Genomic DNA, 27,316 nt, shown 5'->3' on the forward strand with positions numbered 1-27,316 from the left:
TTTCTATTGATCTAATTAGGTTGTTGCTACCTTGTCTGAGTTTATTTATATTCATATGATATGTCAAAGTCCTGAGGACGGACAAAGATGGAGATGAGACCCAAGAACAGGTTCTCCATGATTCTCCATGATTCTTCATTCTCTATGAAAAGGGGAGAAATATTTCTTAATGGTCTTCTAGCCGTGGTGGAACTTGTTAAAGCTGAACTTGAAGTGGAGGTTGAACATCTCTGCTATCACAGCTTCAGTTGAAGCTCATTAACTTGTACTTTAAAGCTGGAACCAGCATATTTCCAAACTGAATTTGTCATGTCGTTAGTCTCTAGAAGAAGGGATCATATCCACCTGGCAGACTTTCGGGAACATCTGTTAGTTGATATCTAATCAGCCTTTAGGTGGCATAGGTCAAAATGACCTGTCGAAGTTTAAAAAAAGATCATCAGAATGGAAAAGAAGACTAAGCTCCCAGACCAGGTTGGATGGTCTGAGTGTTTCAGGAACTGCTTCTGGGATTTTCCCCACAACCATCTCCAGGGTTTTAAAGAAAAATGTTCTAAAAAAGAGCAAATATTCCCCAAAAAAGCAGCTCTCTGGACAAAAAGACCCTGATGATTAGGGGTGGGCAAAAATATCGATATGGCAATATATCGCGATACGTTTCCAGCTGATTCAATATCGATATTCAAAATTTGAATATCGATTTTTTTTTTTTTTTTTTTTTTTTTTTTTTATCCCCGATCTTTTTCCCATTATATCACCCAGGGCTCCTACCTGAGTGACAGTCCTGGGCATTGCCACTCTACCAACCCTGGGAGGGCCCTGCACTGAGCTCAGGTTTTATTTCACGTTTTATTTCATTTTATAATTTATTTTTTATATAACACAATTGTCTGTCCTTAAAAAATGAAAAATAATGGACAGAGGTTTATTTATTTATGGATTTATATCTATACTGACTGATCACTGTGCCTGTCCTTGGTTTTAGTACCCATCTTTCTTGTATTTATTATCATTTGCCACATAATTAAAGCAACCTCATACTAAATTTAATGTTAATTTCATATGATGTAAATAATATGAAAAACATATACAAATATGTTGTAACTTTAGCTTGTATAGTTATAATAAAACATTGTTTTGACTCAGTTTGTCCCATGAATTGTCACTATAATCTGATGAACGTGCAACTCGGATTTTAAGATCCATCACTATCATCTGATGTACATATATACAACTTGGATTTTAAGATGTGTAATGTGACCTATGTAGAATATAATAATCGGGATATCGCATAATTGGGATATCGCAATGTGTATCGTATCGTGGCTCAAGTATCGTGATGCGTATCGTATTGTGAGGTCCTTCCCAATACCCACCCCTACTGATGATATCAGAGGAGAGCAACTAGACTAGTTTGAGATGATGAAACTGCAGCAGTACCTCAAATAACCACTCGTTGTAACACAGGTATCCAATAGGTAGAACCTTGATGCAGAAATTGGGTTTGATTGATCAGAAGGTTTGAAAGGATGCATCCGAAGTTCATCACAACGGGTCTTGGTATGTTCACGCAGAAGAAGAACGTTGAGGATAGTTTCCTTGAGTGACTCTAACGGTGCAAAAAACAGGGATCTTCACATTCCCCGTCTCCATGTGAACGTGCGACCGGTGGCTCACCGAGGTCTCATCCACATTTTCTGATCCCGTTTCAGGTCGACTGACTACGGAGCAACGTACCAGAAACTGAACGACAAAGTGGGAACGAAGACCATCCTCAGTTATCTGTACGTGAGCCCCAACAACAAGAGAAAGGTAACACTCTTTAGTTATTTATTTACTCCAGTTGGAGTTAAAACTTCTCTCTTGAGAACCTTTTCACAGCCTGTGTATTTTGTAATGTGGTTAAATATAAATCATTGACATTGAAAGTGTCTTATCCTTATTACTCTCTCCCTTAACATTAACGCTGTTGTTTTAGTTGATAAAGAAAGTTGTTATTATTTGGATGGTGTGCAGACCGCAGGGATCTGTCGCCTTGCTTTATTAGCAGCTTTTGTAGCCTGTCTGCACACATGCAGCACGCCCACTACAGCCCGGAGCCCCCCACCCCACCCCCCCATTATTAAACTCTGCAGCTGAACAATAATCAGAGATTTTCTGAGCTGACAGAGAGTTGAACGAAGCTGCCGCAGCGTTCTCTGCAGGTTCCAGGGTGATTAAACGCAGCGCCTCAGTGACGAGCGTTCTCAGGTCCTTCTGGGAATACTGACATTATCACATGTGTGTCTATTTCAAAAATCATACATTCGTCTCATCTTTGGCTTGTAAGACAATCAGGAGTCCACATGTGTATCTGATGGGGACAGTGCACGTTAATGGACATCTAGAAACAGCAGATGTGGGCGTCCAGGATTATGGCTAACAAGCTCATTTGCATCTGCAGTCCCTCAGCAGGTAAAAGAAAAACACACAATATAATAAGACAGAAACATGTTCATACAACAGAAGAAAAATGCATAAAATAAGACTTTAAGATTCTGAAATGTTGACGTTTATGATGTTTTATTTGTTCCCAACTGAAAAACATTGCGTCTGACTGGCTCTCCCTCAGCTGCAGCCTCAGCCAGGATTTCTGAGCTGCTGGTATGGAACTGATAGGGATCCTCTCAAAGGTACCCCTGTGCGGTGTCTACCTGAAACCAAACGAAGCATTGCATCCTGGTTAACACGGAGAGGTGCTGCATTTATTCTGCACCAGCGCGCAACAGACACGCTAAAAGGCCCAAAGTCCTCAGAAAGCGTCATCACTTGATTCCAAGGGACTGAAGAAAAGCATCTGGGAACCTTCAGTCACGTCTTTATCGGCTTTAGTCCGGTGAAACGTCTTTAAAGTTTCCCGTGAATCCGTTTGCTCTGCATGTGACTCGCGGACAACCATCAAAATGAAAAGAGCGGTGGTGTGTGTGTGTGTGTGTGTTTTTCTTAAATCCTCCTTTGTTGCTGTTGCTCTTCGGGGAAGCGGGACCAGATAAGCCACTTAAGAAGCTCAGAAACTGTGGTAATTAGGCGCCACTGCAGAGGGAACAACAGGAGATCAGTCGCCTTTGAGTCAGCGACACCAGACCTCATCTTAAACACACAGCGGTGAACAGCTGAAGACTTGTTAACAACTTGACAGGTTGTTAATATCTTATCACACACAGCGAGAGGCACACAAACACTCACACAAGGAGACGCGGGAGAGGACGCCGTGGGACGCAAAGGATCACGCTCTCGAATGTGGGCTCACGTTTCAGTTTCAAGTGTCTAAAAATGAATACATTTTTTAAGAAAAGTCCTATTGAAAGCAAGTCCTGACAGTCGCCGGTGCAAAGATTCAACAGGAAGCTGTTTCTGGTGTTGCTCTGACGGCGGCATCACCTCTGCATTGAAGACGATGGAAGAGGAGCTGATGGTGGACTTGGTCCTTCGCTGCCGTCCAACAAAGACGAGCAGAGGACTGGTACTCCAAGGACGGCGGTAGAAGTTCAGAGCAGAGTAGGGCTGTTCGATTTTGCCCAAAAATAAAATCTCAATTTTTTTCTCTCAAAATCCGATTTTCGATTACGATTACGATTATTTTGTGAATTGACAAAAGGCAAAGAAATGATTTCAAATATGCTGTTTTTTTATTGAACATTTGCCCCATTGGGCTTTAAGTGCAAACTTTGCTCTTATTAAACCAAAAATGAATGAATAAAGTGCAAAACTCTGTAAAATAAGTTGAAAAAAAGTTTTTAAAAAATATAATAAAATAGAAACGTTTTATCTCTGAAAAAAAAAATCAGCAAATCAGCACTTGCAAACATACAGTAAGTTATATTTCCAATTAAATAAAACAAGACATTTTCTAATTAAACTAAACTGGGTCTTTGCATGCTAAATAATAATGCAACCCATGAAGGAGGTAGAGGTGTGTAATGTCAGTCATTACATTTGCTATTCACATTTGCAAGTTTTTTGCAAGGAACACGAGCCGGTCTACCCGGTGGCATGTTCCAACGCCCCCTCCTACACTAAAGAGCCTCTCCCATGGGGCACTTGTCGCAGGTATTGAGAGGTATTTCCATCAATCATTAATACGGTATCAATCTAAAAAAGGTAAAAAGTAAAAAAAATTTAAAAAAAAATACATAAAAAAAAAAAGTGAAAAATCGATTTTACGATTTTCACGTTTTAACATCGTTCTAGTTACATAATCGCGATTACGATTTAAAATCGATTAATCGAACAGCCCTAGAGCAGAGCTACTTCGGTTTCGATTGACGGCGTCGCGACGCAGAGCCTCTCCGCCTTCGTTCCTCCAGATTCTAGTGGATGAGTCTAACTGTTTTATTCCTGCAAATAACACTGGAAAACCATTGGAAAGAGGAGCGTTGCCACCGTGTGAGAGATCACACAGGTTCCACGAGGCCAAGCGGACATCCAAACGAGTCAAATGAGTTTACAGAACTCAACAGGTGCAAAACTTTTCAGCTTTCTATGCTCCGCCACAAGCGTCAGCCCGTCCGACTGCGGCTGCACGCCAGCGCTGGCCAGGAAACACTCATGTGGGAGCGCCATTGTTTCAAAGCACAAAGCAAGCAGGAAGAAATGTGGTTGTTTATGGCAACAAGGAAGGCACGTGTGGAGCGCTACCCGGCTGCTGCTGCTGGGCCCTTTCAAATCCCCTGCATGCGGTTGAAGCCTGTCACAGCCGCACACATCCATGTTGGCGAAGGCGGGAGGGGCCCGCAGGCTCGTCTCTCTGCTGTCACCCCCGGCGCGGCCCCATGTGACCGCCGTGGGTGGCAGACAAAAGCCACTCACTTCATCCAGTGATGGGAGTAAATCAGCTCTCTGTGGCTGCAGGGGGTAGATGGGGTGAGTAAGGATGGAGGGGGGGCAGTTGAGAGGGGGAGAGGAGCCAACAAAACAAAAAGGGTCGCTCACAGAGCGAGGCAGCGCAGCAGTCCCACCCGTTTTCAGGAAGCAGGGTTCGAGTGTTATTAGGGGACATTTGGGTTTCAGCCCGAGATTACATGTGAGAGCACATTATAGCAGTAAGTGACCGGGGATGCAGAGTGGTGGTCAAAAAAAAAAAAGGGAAGGCGCACAGACTGCAGTATTGTCTCTAATGGCTGGGGAACAAAAACAGGCTTTTTTCTGCAGAAGCAGTGAGTGGTAGATGGGTTCAGCTGCTGCTGCTCGACTCTGTGAGAGGAATACATAACGCCGCTCTCTGTCCCATCCGTCTGACTACAATATCAGCTGCACATCTCCGGCGTTTTCATGACAAAGGCCCATATTGGTTGCTGGTCCGTGTGGGTGCTCGGCTGTGTTTGCACGTTCAAAGACAGCCGCGTCCTTGTGTGGCTGCGGCGGGTGGAAAACCCCCACCCCCTCCCACAGTCTCGCTTAAAAAGACTTTTTCTCTTTTGTCTCACTGTTGGACAAAAGCTTCGCACTTAAAAGTGAATTTTAAAGCAGTGCTTTGATTCTTCTCAGCTAATGTTAATCTCTGCTATGTCTAGAGTAGTTCTGAAAGCTACAACTCATGTTTCAGAACAAGTAGTCAGAAGGAGATTTAGGCCGCGTGTTCTGATTGGTTGAATTCCTAGACGTGGGTGGAGCTGACGACTCAGGATCTTAGAAACAGGGAAAGCTCACGACGCAGTTATAGAAATATCTCAGTGTGATAATGAGTGAAAGTCTGAGTTAAATGGTACCAGATCTGCTCCTATTGTTGTAGCCATTTCTTCATTTCTTATCCTTAGTTTAGAAAAAAGTTTAGTTCAGGAAGTTTATGAAGTTGATCTGTTACTTTGAATTATCTTGGCTTGGTAATTAGTTTATGTTAAACAGTACCTGAGTTTATTTTATTTATTTTATTTAATAATAATAATTGTTGGATGGGTGGGGCCGGGACACACCCCTCATTATTGGGACCGGTGTGGTGTGTGGGTGTGTGTGAGTCAGTCAGGCGGAAATGTCAGACAGGAGGCAGCTGTGGTTAAATGCCAATTTTGACCATTTCACGCTGTTTTAGTTACTTTTCGTTTCGTTGGATTTTTCCCTAATTGTGGAGCCGCATTGATTTAATGTTTGCAAGCCCCTTTTTTGGAAATAAATATTGGAAAAAAGGAAAAAGTCGCAACAGTGGAGTGTGTAAAATCACCACGGTTTTGCTTCCCGTCAATGGCATCGTGTTCCTCGGATGCCAGGACACCTATAAATCGCTTTTTTCCCCCATCTTTGTCAGGTTCCACTATTGTGGCGGTGGGTGTGGTTTGGGCTCAGCTGTGGGGGGGGGGCGGGGGTTCAGGTGACCACAGCAGCAGAGGGGGCCAGATGCATCCACTCTGCTAATCACCGTCTCCCTTTAATAACAACGGCAGCAGCTGTAGGGGGGGGGAGTTTGCATCAGCAATGCCCTCATGTCTGGTCTGAGCACTGAAAATAGTTTTATTGATAAAGTGTTCTGCATATTTTGTTTCAGTGGTTGAATCCTGCTACAAATATGTTCCAGTGACTCAGAGCTTATTTATTGCGAGTAAAAACAGAGCATCAAAGCGTGTGCCTCAGTAACCGTGGTAATGGTGCCCATGACACTTCCTCTGACATTCCACACACACGCCAGCTGCTAACGCGACATAGACAGTTTACGCAGCACTAGCGGTTCACACGCATGGGCCTGGAGCGCCGGGGCACCATACCGGTCCTACATGAAGGATTGTGAAACAAAACAAAATATTTACTCTGTTGGGTGAAAAAACATATTCATTTTTTGACACTTTTATGTATTTTAATTGTCGTTATTCAGGGTTTTCTCCAAGAGTAAAGACGGCGTCTCCTCCATTCCTGCTCCATCACTGATATTATTGGCGTGTGTTTAGGTGTTTGTCAGGGTATTTATGTGTGTTAATGTGTTGTAGTAGTCGAAGTTGGGATGTTCTTTTTGTTTGTTTGTTTTAATTCTGTAAAACACTTTGTGTTGCACAGTTTCTATGAAAAGTGTTACACAAATGAAGTCTGACTGCTTGATTGATAAAAAGAATAAGTTTCTTCCCTTTGTTCAGGCTGTAGCCTTTTCATGGATGTTTCAAACTGAGTCGGTTAAATGAAGCAGATTTTTAAATTAAGTGCAGGTTTAGAGTGGCGTATTTCAAGTTTCTGATGGTTACCTCGGTGATGTTGCAGGAGAGAGGACATTTCCGCCAATGCAAATAGTCTGTAGAGTTTGGCACTAAGTTTGAGTACGTTAATTGGCGGATGAGAGGCTAAATTTATCTTAAATGATTTTGTATTGTGTATGATTTAATCCTTGCATCATTTAGCCTCACTCTTAACTGCTACCTGTTGCAGTAAGTTTAAAACTGCATTTGTTATGGCAGCTTTGTCAGGAACACATTATCCTTCATCATTATGTAAAAGACATGCAGTTTTGAAGCTGCAATCTTTTTTTTCTCTTTTATAACAGGCCCTTGGGGGGTCTTCACAGTTTGAGTGCAGTCCAGCATTGTCATCAATACAAGTCATCTTTCACCCCTTAACACACATTTCAGTACATGCAGATTCGTTTAGCAGCTGAAGCCCAGTAAAGACAAAAGAATCAAAGCCTACAGAGCCATCAGACTACCACAGATGCATCGGACGGCGGTGGCTATGAAGGTCGCCGACCAGCTACTATTCTGGCAGCTGCTGCAACCAATTCACCGAGCCTGAACACAACGTTGCCAACGACCGCAGAGCACGCGGTCTGCAGAGTCATCTGAAGTGATTTCACTTGACTCTGGCTGCTCTATTTTGCACTAGTTACCTGTCAAATACAGAATCAACACTACTACTTGTTTCTAAAGCCTTCAGTATCTCTGCAACGCATTACTGGCCCCATCAGTTTAGTCACGTTGCTTTTAAACATGCTTTAACTAAAGTCACCTGCAACTCTTTGTCATCACAACATTTCCCCATCACTGCACCTCACTCCTTAAGTTAAATATTGAACATGATTTGAAGATGTACAATTTTTCCTTTCTCATTGATTAGTACTAATATTGCAGTTAAATGCATTGAGTCCCAGCTGAGTGCTTGCACGGTAAAAACAGCAGCGCTCAGAGCACAACGTTTGTATTGGACAGTGATGTTTCTGTCTATACGATGCACTTACACTGGCTACGAACAGGCACCATTTCCTTCACTGACTTCTGGAGGCTAATTTGACATAAACGAAGGCCTTTGCCACTAACAAAGAAAAGTATAGCTTTCTTTGAATACTTTAAAGGGTCTGAACAGGAAATTGCTGGCCATCAATGACATTTAAAGATTAATTTTTCTTATATCTACAAGCACATTTGTTTGTCTTTGCGTACTTTGGCCGAGCTCCATTTAAGTGCTTTCCCTTTAGGCAACGGATGTTGTTTTTAGATGGTACACACTTCGAACTTAAAAACCTTAAAGTGCAAAAGTCCAACGAGTCACTGAAGTTTCACAGAGACATTTAAAAAAAGTGCTTTTTAATTCTGTGACTGATGCTGATAGGTTTGTGTTTTACCAGCTCTAAAGACAAATACCTTTTTAGAGTTAACTATCTCACACTAAGATCTGAGAACAAATAAATTAGAAGTAATTATACAATATTGGTGTTAACAGTAAATACTTAAAGCACACATTACAGAAGTGACATCCGACCTATTTTTTGTGTGATGGCTTTGTGCTTCTACCGAAGAATGCCTTTAGCGTTCTGCACATTTATATCAGGTAAAATAAGAAACCTGATGTATTTTTCAAACATTTACACTTTATTGCTCAGCCTTTTTTTAACACACATATAGTTGAAGACAGTCGAAGAGTTGGGAACATTCATCGATTGTGTGTTTGTGGTTTTGTGGAGTGCCTCAGGGGTGCCTTCTGGGCCCATTGTTAATTTCAAGGTACCTGCCACCTTTGAGGTCTGACTTAGACCTAGATACTATAGTTGTCTTTGTTGGATATCTACTAACATGCTGAACTGCAGTCCCACCCTATGACCATCTTAGTGTTTTGCATATAAACCTCTTTAGTCAAATATACATAAAACTCTTAGTTCTCCAGGTCCTGCTTAAATGTGATTTTTTCTTGTCGCTGTTTGGTTTAAGGTTTTTCTCCCACTAGGGGAGTTTTTACCTGCCATTGTTTATATAATTAATGCCCAGGGGTCATCTTCTGGTCTATGGAAAGTTACTACAGTCAACATGTGTTGTAGTAGATGCTTTATAATTAAAATTTAACTGAATTTAATTAATTTCAGGAAACATTTTATTTCATTGTTTTGCCTCTACTATCCATTTATATTTCTATTTTCCCATTAAGTTGGTTAACAGCTGTCGAATTATATCCTTTTCTGAATTTAGGGACCTTTAGGGACCAAACTTAGTGCGTGTGTGATATTTGAGAACTCTTTTATTCTCTTATTTTACTCTCTTATTCTGTATTTGAGAATGGTATTGCTTTATTTTAGTTTGTTTTAAATGGATGGGCACAATCTTATTTATCAGATTTCATTCTCACCCACACTCGTGCAAAAGCACAATAGTAAACCATATAGTTTCTCCGACATGTTCCAAAACCTAGATTAAAACGCAGAGGCGTCCAAACTTTTGTAGTGGCCTCCCTCTAAATGAGATTTAGAGACAGTTCTGACCGTTTTTAGTCTGGTTGTGAAGACACGTCCTGTACATAGGTTGTTTGCTATGGTCATTACTGGTGTGCATGATGGAGAATTGATGAAGCATGATGGAGCATGATAAAGGCATTGGATTTCTTGGTACCACAGCCCAGTTTGAAGGACTTCGTGTAGACTACTGTACATTGAGCATCATATCTATTTTTTGAAATGGTTTCAACCATAATGCAAACCTGTTGTTTGACTTCAATTCCAAATACAATTTCCATGTGTCCATAACTACATGGTTTTGTACTAGTTAGCACTCTACTAAGTGCTGACTGCCTCCTTTGATAGCGGCATCCATGCATTGAGTAGAAATGCTGTGACAAACGTGCTGTTAACTCTGCTCATTTTAAAAACAGTCAATTTTAAGTTAGTTGTTGTTTTTTTTTAATTTTTAAGATTTCCAAAACATACATTTCGGACTTTTTAAGACAAATTAAGATTTTTTGATCATTTAATCCTCTTTCTGACTTTTCGAGGGCACATCAATCCAACTTGAGAGCTTCTGACCTGTATCAGTTCATCATTTTAGGGGTTTACCTGAAAGTATGCGGATCACATGAAAATCACGTAATCTGGTCATTTCTGTCTTGTATTTTCTGCCTGCATTATCTTGATAAAAAAGCACGGACGGTGGTCAAATAAAATGTGCTTTTTGACTTCTAAAATGAACATGTCCTCATATGACCCTCTGATAACCGCCACTTTCCACAGATTAAGGTAACAGCGTCTCGTCATCTGAGGCTGAATGTCAGAGAAACCCTTCACGTGTCTTTAAAGGAGCAGAGAAGATTATCTAGGATTTTTCTGAAACATTCAGCTGTAATTCCGGTGGGAAAACGTTCACTGACTTGACTGGCTACGATCCTCAACAGCTGGCATCCAGTGGGACCGAGAAGTCCCACCGGACGTGGAAGTGCCACCAAACGGCAGCACTCCGCCAGCCGCTGTGAATTGCTGGCATTCAAGTCAATGAGTGCGGTCCCACCGGAGGCGGGTTAGAGGTGACCGTCTGCTCTGCTTCCCTAAAAATACACATCAGGACTATTTTGGAGTTGGCCATGTCAATTTACTGGTGGCAAGTCAGAGAAAAGGGTGATTTTCAAAATAAAACACCATATCCATAGGGAAGTTACTGTATGGATAATCAATTTAGAAGAGATCTGACCCACGTACGAATAGAGATTAGTTTTAGAAGAGGAAAAACAGATCATATTTGACACCACTCATCGTTTGGATTTGTGTCGTTCCAGATGACGTACATCTTTAAATGAGCACATCATAAGCAGTGTTGTGCAAGTTCATACTTCTGATGAACTAGTTCAAAGTTCAGTTCACATAGTTTAAAAATGAACAGTTCACGTTCATAGTTCACTATTTTCATTTTGAACTAGTTCAAATTCAGTTCATTTCAATATTTTTAGGTGAGAAGTACGAATGAAACGCCCCCCTATCCTAAAACCGTATACCAGTGGTCTTCAGCCCTGGTCCTCAGCACCGCCTGTCCTGCATGTTTTAGATATTTCCCCTCAGAACCCTGATATAAATGACTGTCATTAACAGACTTGTGCAGACCTGGATGACAAGCTGATGATGATCATTAATTAGAATCAGGTGTGATGATGCAGGAAACATGTAAAACATGCAGGACAGGGTTGGAGACCCCTGCTGAATACAATCATGTATTGTCCTAGTGGCGTTTCAACTTTATTCAGAGGCTGTAAATCTCCAACATTGTAGTGCATTATCAATTTGTCTACCTGTCACTGGGAAATCAGACCTCTTGGTCTTTCTGGGAACTTTTTTGATTGTTAAGGACTCGCAGATATTTTCTCCCACTGGGCGGATGCTTCAACTCCACATGTCATTTCAAATGTGAAGTTAACAAGGCAGACGTTCCGACTTGTTTTCTCAGCGCAGGTGGACATAATTTGCACAGAAAGGTTAGATTCCTACCGTCAGACTCTTTGGGAGACGATGTGTAAAATTCCCGCAGATAATGATAAGCGGATCATCATCTGACGGCTCGCTGACGCTGCGTCTGCAACGTCTCTCTTCACCCGTCAAGGCTGATTTATGGTTCAGCGTTAAATCGACGGCGAAGACTACGCCGTAAGGCACGCGGCGACGCGAACCATACGGTCCGCACGCCGCGTACGTAGGTGTAACGCGGAACCATAAATCAGCCTACATTCGTAAAGACTGCACCGGGCTCGTCGAGCATTTTAAATGTGCGCGCCGCCCGCTGGTGAAATAGGAAGGAATATTCCGTTCAATGAACGCGTTCATTTGAACGCGTTCATGCACAACACTGATCATAAGACAGTCGGGTGAACTCAAGCAGGCCACGCTCACTAGCACTCCGGTTCTGAGTTTAAGTATCCCGGGTCAAACGAATCGGTTCGGTGTCTGCAGTAAGGCGGATTCCTTATCAGACTCCGCTGGTGAAGAAGGAGCTGAACCAAAAGGCAAAGCTCTGTCACGGGTCGATCTTCGTTCTTACCCTCTCCGTTCAACCCTCAGAAGTTCATGGATGGATGGACTGGTATCTCTTAAAGCATTCTTTATTAATTTTTTCCTTAACTAATGAATGTATTGTGGTCAGTCATTGTATTTTCTCTCAGTTGAAGATGGCTCTACACTGAACAGATGCCTTCGTACTTCAGTGAAAACACAAAAGAGATGGCCATTTACGAGGAAATAATTTAGAAAAAGAGATGCAGAGAGGGACAGGGGCCCTTTTATTTTACAGCACAAAAGTAGCCTAAAAGCATATGAGTGATTTTATTGTCAGCTGCAGTGCTAAGAATGTAAAAATATTGAATAATACAAAGTATGGAGACATTTAACACCTCAGTCTGTATTTTTAGCACTCTGCGTTGTGTAATAGTGCCCGCAGCAAAATCAGCGCCTCAGCAAAGCTACGGGTCAAGCGTCATGGCGGCACGTGCCAGCCTCCACCAGACACACCTGGAGCAAGACCACCTGGTGCATCCACAGCACACCGATATTGACGCGTGTGGCTGCATGTTGCAGGACAGATGATGCAGAGAAGAGGCGTCTTTTCAGCCGCCGGCTCTTTCACGGGCATGCTGCGTGACGGGTGAATCACTGCAAATCAGCTCCGCTCTGCCGGCTGCAGCACCGCGCCGTGGCGGCAACAGCGGGGCGAGTGAGGAGAAGCTAAGTGATGGTGGTTTAGGTTTGAAGTGGAGGTGGAAGTGGGGAGAAGCTGTGAGGGGGTGAAACATCTGTCTGCCCTAAGGCACAATTCTCCAAATGAGCAGAGCGAGAAAGACAACGGGACAGAAGGGAGGACGGGCTGAGAGACACAAGCCCAGATAGACGGGGTGATGCAGGGTGACGGGAGGCTGTCTAATCTACTGTGTTTAAGTAGGCAGAGTAACTTTGAACCCCCGTCCAGGTCATATCTTGGAACAACTGCTGCACAACTGCTGCAGCTTTTCAGCTCACATGTCGAGATGAAGCTAACGCGCAGATTTACTCTGGATATCGTGGCAGAATTGCTTAAAAGTAAGCGGCTCAAATTAACACGTTAACTGTGATTAATTAATTACAGACATACGTTATGTGTTTTAATCGCTTAATCTATTTTTGTACGGTGGGCTTGTTGTGCTTGAGTTGTCAGGGGGGGGTCAATGGCCACGTTGAAGTGGACATTGATTGGGTGTCCCTGTGTTTGGGCTTGTTTAGCATACGCTAGTAGGCTCCCATTGTAGCTGCACAGGCTGGGGGGGAAAGGGTGAGTAGTAGTGATGCTCCATACCACCCATTTCCTTTCCGATCTGATATTGAGTAAAATTCCGTCTGGTATCCGACTCAGCCGATTCGATACCGAAACATTGTGCAAATACACCTAATGTGCCCGGTAAATCTAAAAAACTGGTGTATTTTAGATACAGAGTCACTTATTTCGCTATTTATTTTAAAGTCAGAAGTATACTGAGGTAGCAGCCTAATTCACAATATAGTCCAGCAACAACATCTTACAACAACAGAAAAACCACTGTTTGAAAAAGGTGTTTCCATCACAAAAAATAAAAAAGTAAAATAATAAAACCATTAAAATGAATAAGATAATAATAAACAAAAATTAGAACTACTATAAAAATGAAAATGAAAAAAAGTAGTTCCCAGCAGCGTGTCATTTAGACAAAATCTGAATAGTTTAGTTCCTCCATATTCCTGTTAATGATATACATTACCACAAATGACTAAAGTATCGAAAGTATCTATTTTCATTTGGGAATCAATTTTAGAGAATACAGATCTGGTATCGGAAGTATCGATATTTCAGTATTGATCCGCACATCACTAGTGAGTAACGGAGACGAAAGGTGAAAAAATGAAGGAGCATGTGAAATTTGTCGGTCCAGTGAATGGGGAATTTACATTTATAAAACGCTCCGAGGGCACCATTGATAAAGGTAGAGTGATGTGTGTTCTTTGTAAAGGACTTTGCTAACCACCGAAGCAGCTCAAGTTCAGCCACATAAATGCAAAGCACCCGGTCGCCAGCGCAGCCGCAGCTAACGTTAGCAGCAAAGATGTTCGCAATTTATCGAGCTACAGCTACGCTCTTCTCCAAACTAAACTCGAGGAGAGCAGCCCATGCATGCGCATGTCTGTGACTGATTTATTAGTGAATTAGCAACGGGGCAAGAAACTCAACAAGAGCCGAGCTGGATGACGTAAAAACAACTTAGCCTCCCGCCTACAGGGGGAGCCTTGGAGCTAAAATTGAAAAAAATTCATCCATAGTTTTAAAATTAACTCAAGTTTTGTTTTGGTCAGTTGAACACTAGGGATGGGTACCAAGTACTAGTATATTTTGGTACTGGTACCTAACTGGGTACCAGTAAGTAGGGCTGTTCGATTTTGCCCAAAAATAAAATCTCGATTTTTTTCTCTCAAAATCCGATTTTCGATTACGATTACGATTATTTTGTGAATTGACAAAAGGCAAAGAAATTATTTCAAATATGCTGTTTTTTATTGAACATTTGCCCCATTGGGATTTAAGTGCAAACTTTGCTCTTATTAAACCAAAAATGAATGAATAAAGTGCAAAACTCTGTAAAATAAGTTGAAAAAAAGTTTTGAAAAATATAATAAAATATTTTTAAAAAATCAGCAAATCAGCACTTGCAAACATACAGTAAGTTATATTTCCAATTAAATAAAACAAGACATTTTCTAATTAAACTAAACTGGGTCTTGGCATGCTAAATAATAATGCAACCCATGAAGGAGGTAGAGGTGTGTAATGTCAGTCATTACATTTGCTATTCACATTTGCAAGTTTTTTGCAAGGAACATGAGCCGGTCTACCGCATCTGGCTTGAGGGATGCCCGGTGGCATGTTAGTATATCACCATGGTTACAACGCCCCCTCCTACACTAAAGAGCCTCTCCGACGGGGCATATGTGTGCAGACAAGGTAAAAAAAAAAACGGTGAAAAATCGATTTTACGATTTTCACGTTTTAACATCGTTCTAATTACATAATCACGATTACGATTTAAAATCGATTAATCGAACAGCCGTACCAGTAAGCTACAGTTATTGGTATTTACAGTGTTTTTACATTTTGACAGTTATTGATTAATTTATAACCTTGATTGGTAATGTGGCGTGATCGCTGTCTGGCATACGCCTAGACTTTACGAGTGACGTTGAATTAACATATGGCAAGTCGTAGTCGCTCGCAAAGGAAGAAACAACAGCAACGTCATAAAAAACCTGCAGTATTACCTGAAGGCGGAGTGGTGTATTTAACTGCTTTATCATCAGGCTCATCAAGTGAACGCATAACACTTGTTATAAAAATACGTCGTAAGTTATAAACTGACAGCACTTTTAATTTCTAACATTAAAATGATTAAGGACCCCACAGGGAAAAGCAGACAGACTGCAGCTGTAGTGGAAGTCCTCAGTTATCACGCCCAAGAGAGGCTTATCCTCCATCGCCGAGAGTCTCCCTGCGGGGAAGGAATTTAGTTTAAAGAACTTGCATTTCTTGATACAGACATACAGTATTTTTGGGTGGGCCAAAACAGACTGAAGAGAGGATTCAGTTCAAATGTGTTCATTTATCGTCATCACCAGAGAAAAAGTGCACAATACCACTAAATAATTTGAGGATTCTGTGCAAAGGACAAGCATAAGCTGAACCCCTGTCATCTCCGCATCCAGAACCGACATTCATCAGTAGCTGATGTGACCACACGGAGGATTGCTGACGGAAATTTATGTCCAGACTAGTGATGCACCGATTGTTCGGTAACCGAAATTGTTCGGCCGAAAATGGCAAAAAAACACTTTCGGTGTTCGGTGGAATAAGTGGGAAAAAAAACGAACAATTAATAACGGCGTTGTAATATAAGGAAATAGACTGGCCGCTCCGTAACTGTTGCGTACTACATAAATCGTTGGCCAACCAAAAACTAACCACATAACGCTCCCGTAATGGTTGCATACCACATAAATCGTTGGCCAACCAAAAACTAACCACATAAGAATTTTACCTAACATTCACCAGCAGGAACCAAAACAACATAAATCAATCTATTACAGGTGCGTTTAGATGACGAAATCAAACGTGGAAGAGCGTGGAGTGAAGTGGTGCGGTGCAAACATGTCAGCAGTGTGGAAGTATTTTAGAGTGGCAAAGAATAATACAAGAATGGCTGTTTGCAATGAATGTTCTGCTCAAATATCTAGAGGGGGCACATCTGCAAAGTCTTTCAGCAATACAGTTTGATTTATCATTTGAAATGATAAAAAACCCTGAGCGCTTTATTGCATTTTTATTGTTTTAAGGCCTATGTTGCAATGTTCAGTCAGTTAAGCCTAACGTAAGCTCAAAGATGGCCAAAAAATTTATTTTGCTAATTTATTTATTTTAAGTTATTGTTCTTTGCTGGTATAATGTCTGCTGGAATATTTAAGAAATGCTGGCAAATTAAAAAATGTTCAGTTTTTTATGTTCAACAAATGTTTTCTACCCTGTCATTTTGTAAAAGATTTTTTTCTTTTAAAAGCATGCATAAATCAAATTTATTTGATTTATGCAATGGTGAAAAAATTGGCAAAATAAATGAAAAACTGCGAAAACTTACCATGTTCGGTATTGTTCGGTATTCGGCCAAGTGTTTATTATTATTTTCGGTTTCGGTTTCAGCCACAAATTTTCATTTCGGTGCATCACTAGTCCAGACGTCTCTTGACTCGGAGGCATCTTGGGTTACAGCAAGAAATGTGTGCCTGTGGTAAATGGACCAGTGAGAAAGAGCTAGAGATAGTGTGGTCAGTTAATTGCCTGAACCTGACCTTTGTCTTGTCTCTGTTCATTTCTACGTAATGAATCCGTAACTCTGCCGTTTAAGCCGTCCAGCAGCGAGTATCGCCACAAGACGTAGCCATCTGAGGCGAGTTGGAAACCAATTACACAGGAAGGTGGAGACTGGGGTGTTTGTCAGGTCTGACGAGGGCTCTGTTGAGCCAGAAGGTCAGATGGCGTTCAATTAGCTCGAGGCTGAAATGTCCCAGATGAAGAGACTTCGGTTAGCGCGATTAAAAGCCAACGTTTAATGTAGCAGTAGATGCCGTTACAGGGAGACTGAAGCTATCAATCACAGTGCTCTCGACCCGTTTTGCTTTTGTCGTGTATTAAGACACAGAGGTCAATGTAGATTAAAAACAAAACAATATTCCCTCTCTGAACCATAGCTCTTGGTGGGCAAGAGTGATTTGATTTGCTGCGTGCTGCCAGTGCCGACACTTAGCAAAGCAAACATAGTTCAATACAAACACTTAAAAGGCTCATCTTGTACTTGGGAAATTAACTCATTCATTATCCTGCCACATCCCACTGTATTAGCATTAACGCTCCCACCGTTAATCGTTTCCTTCAGCTGGATGACGGCGTCTCACAAACAGTTGTAGTCTTGGTTCCAAGAGGTCTGGATGCCTGGACCAAGAAGACAGTTGACTTTTTTCAGGTTACTTGAAATACTAATGAACCATTTTCAAATGAGTGAGATTGTTTTATTGAGTGAAGAGCTCAAGAAGACACTGGGAGCATGACGCAGCCAGGATGAGAAGTGTCCTAATCTGAGGACAACGTCCTCACTGGGTAAAAGGTGTCAGGCGGGTTGCATCTGCAGTGATGTGGACCCTGTACCGGTGATGTGGACTCTGTACCGGTGATGTGGACCCTGTACCGGTGATGTGGACCCTGTACCGGTGATGTGGACTCTGTACCGGTGATGTGGACTCTGTACCGGTGATGTGGACCCTGTACCGGTGATGTGGACCCTGTACCGGTGATGTGGACTCTGTACCGGTGATGTGGACCCTGTACCGGTGATGTGGACCCTGTACCGGTGATGTGGACCCTGTACCGGTGATGTGGACCCTGTACCGGTGATGTGGACTCTGTACCGGTGATGTGGACTCTGTACCGGTGATGTGGACCCTGTACCGGTGATGTGGACCCTGTACCGGTGATGTGGATTAGGGATGGGCGGTATGGACTAAAAAATGTATCACGATAATTTCTGGCATTTATCCTGATAACGATAAAAATGAGGATAAAAAAAATACTTTTTCTTTCTTTCTTTCTTTCTTTCTTTCTTTCTTTCTTTCTTTCTTTCTTTCTTTCTTTCTTTCTTTCTTTCTTTCTTTCTTTCTTTCTTTCAGGCTAATTTCTTTCTTTCTTTCTTTCTTTCTTTCAGGCTAATTTCTTTCTTTCTTTCTTTCTTTCTTTCTTTCTTTCTTTCAGGCTAATTTCTTTCTTTCTTTCTTTCTTTCTTTCTTTCTTTCTTTCTTTCTTTCTTTCTTTCTTTCAGGCTCATTTCTTTCCTTCTTTCTTTCTTTCTTTCAGGCTCATTTCTTTCTTTCTTTCTTTCTTTCTTTCCTTCCTTCCTTCTTTTTCCTTCAGGCCCATTTCTTTCTTTCTTTCAGGTTCATTTCTTTCTTTCAGGCTCATTTCTTTCTTTCTTTCTTTCTTTCTTTCTTTCTTTCTTTCTTTCTTTCTTTCTTTCTTTCTTTCTTTCTTTCTTTCTTTCTTTCTTTCAGGCTCATTTCTTTCTTTCTTTCTTTCTTTCTTTCTTTCTTTCAGGCTCATTTCTTTCTTTCTTTCCGGTTCTCTTCTTTCTTTCTTTCTGGCTCATTTCTTTCTTTCTTTCTGGCTCATTTCCTCAATTTATCATTTGATAAATGACAAATTCTTACCGTGGGGAATTTTTTTGACGGTTTATCGTGAACGGTAAAATATCACCCATTCCTAATGTGGACTCTGTACCGGTCCGATGTGCTGAAGAGAGACCTGAGCCACAAGGCTTTCTGTTCACCGGTTGATCAACGTTCCCACCATCATCTATGGTGGTGAACTGTGGGTGGTGAGCTGAAGAATTTAACAGTGGATAGCAGCGGCTGTGATGAGCCCGGTGATCCCTACTCAGAGGAGAGTCGCTGATCCTCCACATTGTGAGGAGCCAGTTGAGGTGGTTCTGACATCTGGTGAGGACACCTCCTGAACGCCTCCCTAGAGAAGTGTTCCAGGCATGTCCAGCCTGGAGGGGGCCCGGGGACGACCCAGGACACCCTGGAGAGGTTATATATCTCGGCTGGCCTGTGGAACGCCTCGGACCTTGGATCAGTGGAAGTTAACGGATCATATACTTGCTTCAGTAAACTTGATTTGTTTGCCAGTCTTTTACTTTTGTGGTTAAGGGGACGCTAAACAATATAAAGTTTTATGCCAACTACCAAATCTACGATAAGAAGAGTTTCTTACTTGAAATGGTTATTTATGGTAAAGAATAAACATAAATAAGGGTAAAATTGTGTTTAACGCCCACAATACAGTAGACGACTCTGCTAATACTTGAGAAAGAGTTCTTTAAGGTGCTAATTGAAATAAGGTAGGCGTGTCCCGGATCTGTTTGTTCGACTTATTTACAACATGGCGCTGTGCCGTTCAAAAGCTCTCCTCAGAAAAGTTATGGTTGATGTCACTGGAGGTTTGTCCAGTAATTAATGGTTTAATTGTCCCTGTGGGGAAATATGGGTTTTAGCAGAAGTTGTGACATTTCACCATAAACTGCCTGGCCATTAAAAGATAAATTAGTATTTCAATTTACTTAATTGAACAGCTAAGGACCCGCCACTGGAGAAGCACTGCAGCGATGAAAGTGTTTTCTGTTTTAGCAAGTTATTCAACCCAAACTGAAGAAGTTAAATAAAAAAAATATATTCCTGTGGTTGTGATAAAGACGCTGCTCGGCCCCAGATGGGTGGAATTATTGTCCTGAATCTAGATAAAACAACAAAAAAAGCCACCTGAAACTGCGTTTGCTGTCAAATTCATGATTAAAACATGGAAGGTAACGCTGAATCATCATCTTCTGGGAAGAAAATGATCTTGAAGGGTTTTCATCAGTAAAGATTTGGTGAAATCTAATCAAAGGAAACCATCTGTTAATGTTTAATAATCAAAGTTAAAGCACTTTCCCACTAAAAGTATGAAATAACTCTGCTGTTAGCACTGAACTGCTGTGTAGAGGTTTTCTAGACACGGGGAGGTTCATTGAGGGAAGACAGACCTATATTTGCCTGGAAACGCACCAAGTCTGTTTGCATTCAGCCGTGGCCGAACGGTCTAAAATGACCAGAGCGGATCGAGCTGAAGACACGCCAGACCCAACACAGACAAATAATCGGGTCAGTTAATAAGTTCAGCAGTTCAGCAGTTAATGTCAGGACAACCCATAATTAACTGCTTCTGCACCTGCCGATACCAATAACTAATAAGTCATCATTTTCATATTTAATATAATCTGCAGTTTGTGCACCCAGAGGAAAGAAATGTTGTGAAAAACAAATATTTAGTAGCTCTGGCCAGATAACAAGAGCAAACAACCGTCTTGACTCCTGAAATGATGTGTATTTTCGTGTGAGTAATAAACCACATTATTTAATAAACCACAAACAACTGTGGGATGAACTGTGGTTGCTTCCTATCAAACACAGTCAAGTGGTTGAAACATAGATCTGCTGCAAGCACACGCATTGAGTTTCAAATGACAAAACTCATATTTAAAAGATATATTATTCCACGGCGATGCTTTTAATCCAGCATTGCCGTGGCGATGGCCGCTCAGGTGAGCGCTGGTTTCCAGTCGGGCAGACCTGAGGCCGTGCCCGGGTCCTGGCAGGAAGTTAGCGCCTTGATAAGCGTGACATAGACGCTACAAGCCAGCAGCCTAGATTAGCATTTTTACCAGGTTCCATTTATTTCTTGGACCAATAAAAATGACCTGATTTTGCTCTCATACAGTATTGATCAGTAAGTCAATCAGTCTGATAGATAACAAACATCCACGATACAAACACATCCCAGGAGACATTCATTATAAAAGTCGAAAAGCACGTTTGATTTGATGCCACTTGTAAAAACAGACAAAGATGTCCATCAAACAGGTGAATATATAGATGTCTCAATATTTCGGTTGAACCAAAGCTTGTGACTCCTCACATTTATGTGCCCTCAGGCACACAAGAAGTCATTGATTTTCATCATGTGTCCCCTGTTAGTATTGACGGGTAGATGGGTCTGAGTCTCTCTTGGTGAGGAGAGGCCGAGGGATCGATTTTGACCAGTTTATCTGTATTCCCTCCCTCACCTTCGCTCGGCAGCTGTGGCAGCAGCTGAAGTGGTGAACACGAGTGGTAATAAAAAAACACAGAACTTCCCTCGAGACGGAGCTGGACAGGATGGGGAGCTCGGTCTCCTCAGAGCGGCTGGGACTTGTTACGCTTATGTCTAGGGGTGGGCAAAAATATCGATATGGCAATATATCGCGATACTTTTCCAGCCGATTCAATATCGATATTCAAAATTTGAATATCGATTTTTTTTATTTAAAAAAAACATATATATATATATATATATATATATATATTTTTTTTTTTTATCCCCGATCTTTTTCCCATTCTATCACCCAGTGCTCCTACCTAAGTGACAGTCCTGGGCATTGCCACTCTCTACCAACCCTGGGAGGGCCCTGCACTGAGCTCAGGTTTTATTTCACGTTTTATTTCATTTTATAATTTATTTTTTATATTACACAATTGCCTGTCCTTAAAAAATGAAAAATAATGGACAGAGGTTTATTTATTTATGGATTTATATCTATACTGACTGATCACTGTGCCTGTCCTTGGTTTTAGTACCATCTTTCTTGTGTTTATTATCATTTGCCACATAATTAAAGCAACCTCATACTAAATTTAATGTTAATTTCATATGATGTAAATAATATGAAAAACATATACAAATATGTTGTAACTTTAGCTTGTATAGTTATAATAAAACATTGTTTTGACTCAGTTTGTCCCATGAATTGTCACTATAATCTGATGAACGTGCAACTCGGATTTTAAGATCCATCCCTATCATCTGATGTACATATATACAACTTGGATTTTAAGATGTGTAATGCATTTTTAAATTTTTCGGTGAACTATGTAGAATATAATAATCGGGATATCGCATAATCGGGATATTGCAATGTGTATCGTATCGTGGCTCAAGTATCGTGATGCGTATCGTATCGTGAGGTCCTTCCCAATACTCACCCCTACTTATGTCCCACATGAATTTGATTAAAATCCCCCACCAGAGATTTCTATCAGAACAAAGACCGAATGTGAGTCTGGAGGACCTCGTCTCGGCTGCGTGCACCATCTGCGGACGTATAAGGTATAATATAATCATATAATACCGTATGTGGCATGTCCTGATGTGCTCCGGGGATTATCCCCTCTCAGCCTGCAAATACCTGCAGCTGTTAAGTGTTTTTTTCTACCATATTGGTGGATAAGCTCCATTTCTTTGGGCTGGAATCACCTGAACACTGAAGTCTGTAGAAATGCAACTACCCGTGAGAAGACACACCGCAAGGAAGAAGGAGAGAAAATGCTTTCATTGGCCTTCTCCGGGTTTCTCTCTCCGTTTGTAGCTATAGGAGCTGGCAGAGATAACAGGAGGCTTTCAGACCTTTAGCCATTCCAGCATGTTTACCGCTGACATTTATCAACCTCTTGTGAATACTTTACTCCCTCCTGGTGCGAGCAGCTCCCCTTTGACTGCCCTTTGGCTTCAATTACAAGACCCGGTTCCTCTCACTTAAGCACAACCAGAGGCCAGCTTTCGCTTTTCCCATCAGCCTTTGCTGATATGCGAAATAATCCACTGTTGCCTGCACTGTAGCTGGAAACGCATTAATATAAATTAACCCAGAGTGTCCGATCCTCTCACACATCCGTGGTTCCACGCGACACAGAACCAATACAGAATCATGTTTACGGTCTCTCTCCAGCTTGTTTTAGGTTTAAAAAAGTATGTCAACTGTTTGGTATTTACTGGTTTTCTACCATAAAATATGAAGTGGTGATAATAGACGGACACAGTCTGTTTGTTTATTAAAGATAAATATTTGCCTTTGCTTATGCTAGCCTTGAGTTGGCTCAAATCTTTGGCGATTGGTCGGGTTCCTGGACGCTTGCTGATGGGCTGAGCTAATGACTCATGAATGTGCAATTGGTCAGACAAACACGACCCTGTTCAGCGGACAAATGTCAACCACAAGCGTCACATGTGGATGTAATTACAGTTTATTACCTGCTGCTGTGTGACATAAATGATTTTATATTCTAGTTACCATTGGGGGTTTTGTGTCCAGGCTATGCCAGCGTTACCACTGTAGCTGTAAAACACTCATAAAAATAGAAAAACGAATGATGAATGTGTTACCAAACTACGTTGGATTCTATGATTGCCGACGTCGGCCGTCTTACCCCGATAATCAGTGGAGTTGACCACTTTTTCGCGTGAAAGGCATTGATTATAAACCTATGTGGACTAGGGCTGTTTGATTTTGCCCAAAAATAAAATCTCGATTTTTTTCTCTCAAAATCCGATTTTCGATTACGATTACGATTATTTTGTGAATTGACAAAAGGCAAAGAAATGATTTCAAATATGCTGTTTTTTTATTGAACATTTGCCCCATTGGGCTTTAAGTGCAAACTTTGCTCTTATTAAACCAAAAATGAATGAATAAAGTGCAAAACTCTGTAAAATAAGTTGAAAAAAAGTTTTAAAAAATATAATAAAATATAAAGTTTTATCTCTGAAAAAAAAAATCAGCAAATCAGCACTTGCAAACATACAGTAAGTTATATTTCCAATTTAATAAAACAAGACATTTTCTAATTAAACTAAACTGGGTCTTTGCATGCTAAATAATAATGCAACCCATGAAGGAGGTAGAGGTGTGTAATGTCAGTCATTACATTTGATATTCACATTTGCAAGTTTTTTGCAAGGAACACGAGCCGGTCTACCGCATCTGGCTTGAGGGATGCCCGGTGGCATGTTACAACGCCCCCTCCTACACTAAAGAGCCTCTCCGATGGGGCACTTGTCGCAGGTATTGAGAGGTATTTCCATCAATCATTAATATGGTATCAATCATTAATATGTGTGCAGACAAGGTTAAAAAAAAAAAAAAAAAGTGAAAAATCGATTTTACGATTTTCACGTTTTAACATCGTTCTAATTACATAACCGCGATTACGATTTAAAATCGATTAATCGAACAGCCCTAATGTGGACACATTCATTTGTAAGTGACAACATTCACACAGCCCCTTTGCACAGTTGCACATGTGCAAAGTATAATAGTGGCTTAAACCCCTGTGCAAATACAGCAGGATACTGGAGGAGAACAAACAACGCCCACTGCAGATTTGAGCAGACATATTGAAAACAGAGAGCAAAACACTCTAAGATTTACCAGCAGATCTTCCGTGATGCATGACGCAATTGAGCCGTGTTGTGCAGTCGGTCTCCTGGACAACCAGGGGAACTCGACCCTACGAGGACATCCTGCCCTCAGTGATGTTGGACAGGAAAACCTCTCTAGCGGGAGTATTTTGTAGGTGGAATAGTACAACTTGTGCTTACTGTGGTTTTTCATTTAACCTCCGGTCAGAAGTCAGATGATAATCCCCCAGAACAATGCTGGAGATAAGCAAGAATGGATCAGATAACTGGCCACCTGTTTTAAAGCGTGAGGCTTTATCGCTGTAAACATTGTTCCGGCTCAGGGGTCAGTGGGCTACTTTTGGAAACTGTGAGTGCAAACAAACTATAAGAACGTTCCTGTGACAAAAGAAAACAATGAGCAGCAGAAGTTAGTTAAGTAAAGTGTCTTCAAAGTATTGATTGCTGGGCTGACTTGTAGAAGAGAACCGCCAGGTGAGTGAAGAGGTCACGCCTCGATCCTGCTTCTTTTTAGTTTTTATTCTATCCTGCCTTCCCACACCTGTAATCCTCTACAATCCCGTCTGGGGTTAAAGTATTTTGAATTGAATTTGAATTTAAATTCAGTGCGTTAGTACGTAAGACCCTGGAATCCAGTATTTGTATTCCGGCTGGACTGGACTTCGTATTTTCACACCGTATGGATGTGGAGAAGCAGACGCCAGACACAACCTTGATTAATACGGACTCGTGTGCACATCTGCATGTTAAACTTTTATTTTGAGGGTCATTTTCACTCTGGGAACCCACACGTGGAGCAATTGAATAAGCTAACTAACGAATGCAAAGAAGCATCATGAGGCTTTCTAGCGTCATTAAAACAAATTCAGAAAGTCTTTCAGGAAATCTTTCGTGCACCCTCCTCCATTTTCCGGATGTCTTAAACAGTTAAGGATGTTTCTTTACACGCATCAGTCTATTGATCCCCACCGTCTGATGTATTCTCGCAGGATGCATGACCCTGTGAGAATGCCAGCACATTTCATGTGCTGTAATCCCCCCCAGTTTAGCAGGAAAACAACAACACGTTAAAAGTTGTCCACCATTCCAGCTGTGCAGCAATTCCAGCTGGGGAAAAAAAAGACGTTAATTTGTTTTTCCAGACAGCTTTGGAGTGTGTCTGATTGGGTTTGTCAGCATGTGCCTCACGTACGTGGCATTATATCTGGCTTCTTTGATTGATGAACTGGTGCCAGTGGGTCTGGCCGCCGCTCGGGCTGACGGACGACTCAGCGGCATCAGAGAGCAGAAGCATCCACACAGACTGGCGGCATACAGAGAAGCGTATCGACTGCGAGAGCACCGTGCCATCCTCTCTGCTGTCCAACGGCGTGCTAAGAGCCGTCTCTGAGCTAAAAGCGCGTCCGCTTCAGGACTTTACTTAGAAGTTTTTATCGAGGTGATGGCGGCGTCGCTGGAGCTCCAACTCTCTTAATGACTCGTCTTTCATAGGAAAAAAAGAAACGCTTTCACGACTCTGACAACAATTAGAAAGTGAATATCTTTTGTGTCGTATCAGTTTTTGCCTTGAAATATTTCAGATTGCTGAAATAAGGTTATTTTAGGTGTCAAATCTTCTGCGGTGTCACCCACAGGTTTTCTGCTTCAAGTCTTTTTTCTCTCATACTGCTCCGTGTAGAAAAAGGGCGAATGAGCAGACCTGCAACACTCCCACCTGCGTTCAGTGTCAGTTAGCCATTTTAGCTCAGACCTCATTCTAACCTATGATGCTAATTATTTACTTTACATTCATTCTGATCAAATCTGTCCAAACATGCTGATTTCAAGTGGTACTACCAAAATTATATCCAAAACGAGTCTATCCAGAGCTAAAACGAGGACTAGAGGACCTCTGGTGGGACCTCTGGTGGGACCTCTGGTGGGACCTGGCGTTGCTTGGCTTCCCACTGACGGGATGACTCGGGCAAGCCCACAGCTCACGGCTGATTGGCTGGTTGTGTCACGGGTGGTGTCTTTGAGGAGGAACCAAGTTGCCACAGGAGTCCAAAACAAAGTCCTTTAATAAAACAGAAACATGCTTACAAACTTGTTTCGGTTTTCAGAGACCTAAGCTGTTGAAATCAAAACATAATTCACGTCATCGTGTATCGGAGCGGATCTTCACAATAACACATCTTTGGTGGAATGCAACACGTGCACTTAAAAGGTTGCTAACCCATTTACCAACTTTTTTCTGAGTTTCTTAACGTGAAGTTAGAAAGCACGTACCGTTAAGGCCGTGACACACCATCGGGCCGTCGTTGCGGGTCTGTCGGCCTAGTTTCCCCGGTGTGTACCGCACGTCGCCACAGTCGGGAGCTTTTCAGTCGGGACGTCGGTCAACAGCTCACTCTGTGATTGGCTGTTCCCAGAATTTCCCAGAATGCTTTTCCTTGTCATTTGCGGACTGAATAGAAAAAAAAAACATGGCGGACATTTCTTATTTTTTTGTGAATAAAATCAATATTTTGAGTTAGTTTCTGCATAAAAATGCGTTTTGATTAAATTTCTAGCGAGAAATATATATTTTACTTTCATAATATTCACTCAGTTAATGTACATAATTACTCGCTTGCACGTTGTTGCGAAGTCTTTTCAGATCTCGCCAGAATAAAGGCTGATTTACGGTTCCGCGTTACACCAACGCAGAGCCTACGGCGTAGGTTACGCGGCGA

At 41.6% G+C, this 27,316-nt stretch overlaps 1 protein-coding gene across 7 annotated transcripts in view; it reads left to right on the forward strand.

Annotated features, from left to right (window-relative positions):
- The window catches only part of LOC133446251 (VPS10 domain-containing receptor SorCS1-like), a 248,106-nt gene that overhangs the window by 138,955 nt on the left and 81,835 nt on the right, over positions 1–27,316 (forward strand). For all 7 annotated transcript variants that reach the window (XR_009782821.1, XR_009782822.1, XR_009782820.1 and 4 more), the window contains exon 3: positions 1,713–1,812. Coding sequence is in view for 3 of the 7 variants with exons in the window: in XM_061724266.1 (XP_061580250.1) it covers positions 1,713–1,812 (100 nt within the window). In the remaining 4 variants the exon portion in view is untranslated. The remainder of the gene's footprint in view (positions 1–1,712; positions 1,813–27,316) is intronic.

This window comes from Cololabis saira, chromosome 1 (assembly GCF_033807715.1).
Source record: "Cololabis saira isolate AMF1-May2022 chromosome 1, fColSai1.1, whole genome shotgun sequence".
Taxonomy (NCBI): domain Eukaryota; kingdom Metazoa; phylum Chordata; class Actinopteri; order Beloniformes; family Belonidae; genus Cololabis; species Cololabis saira.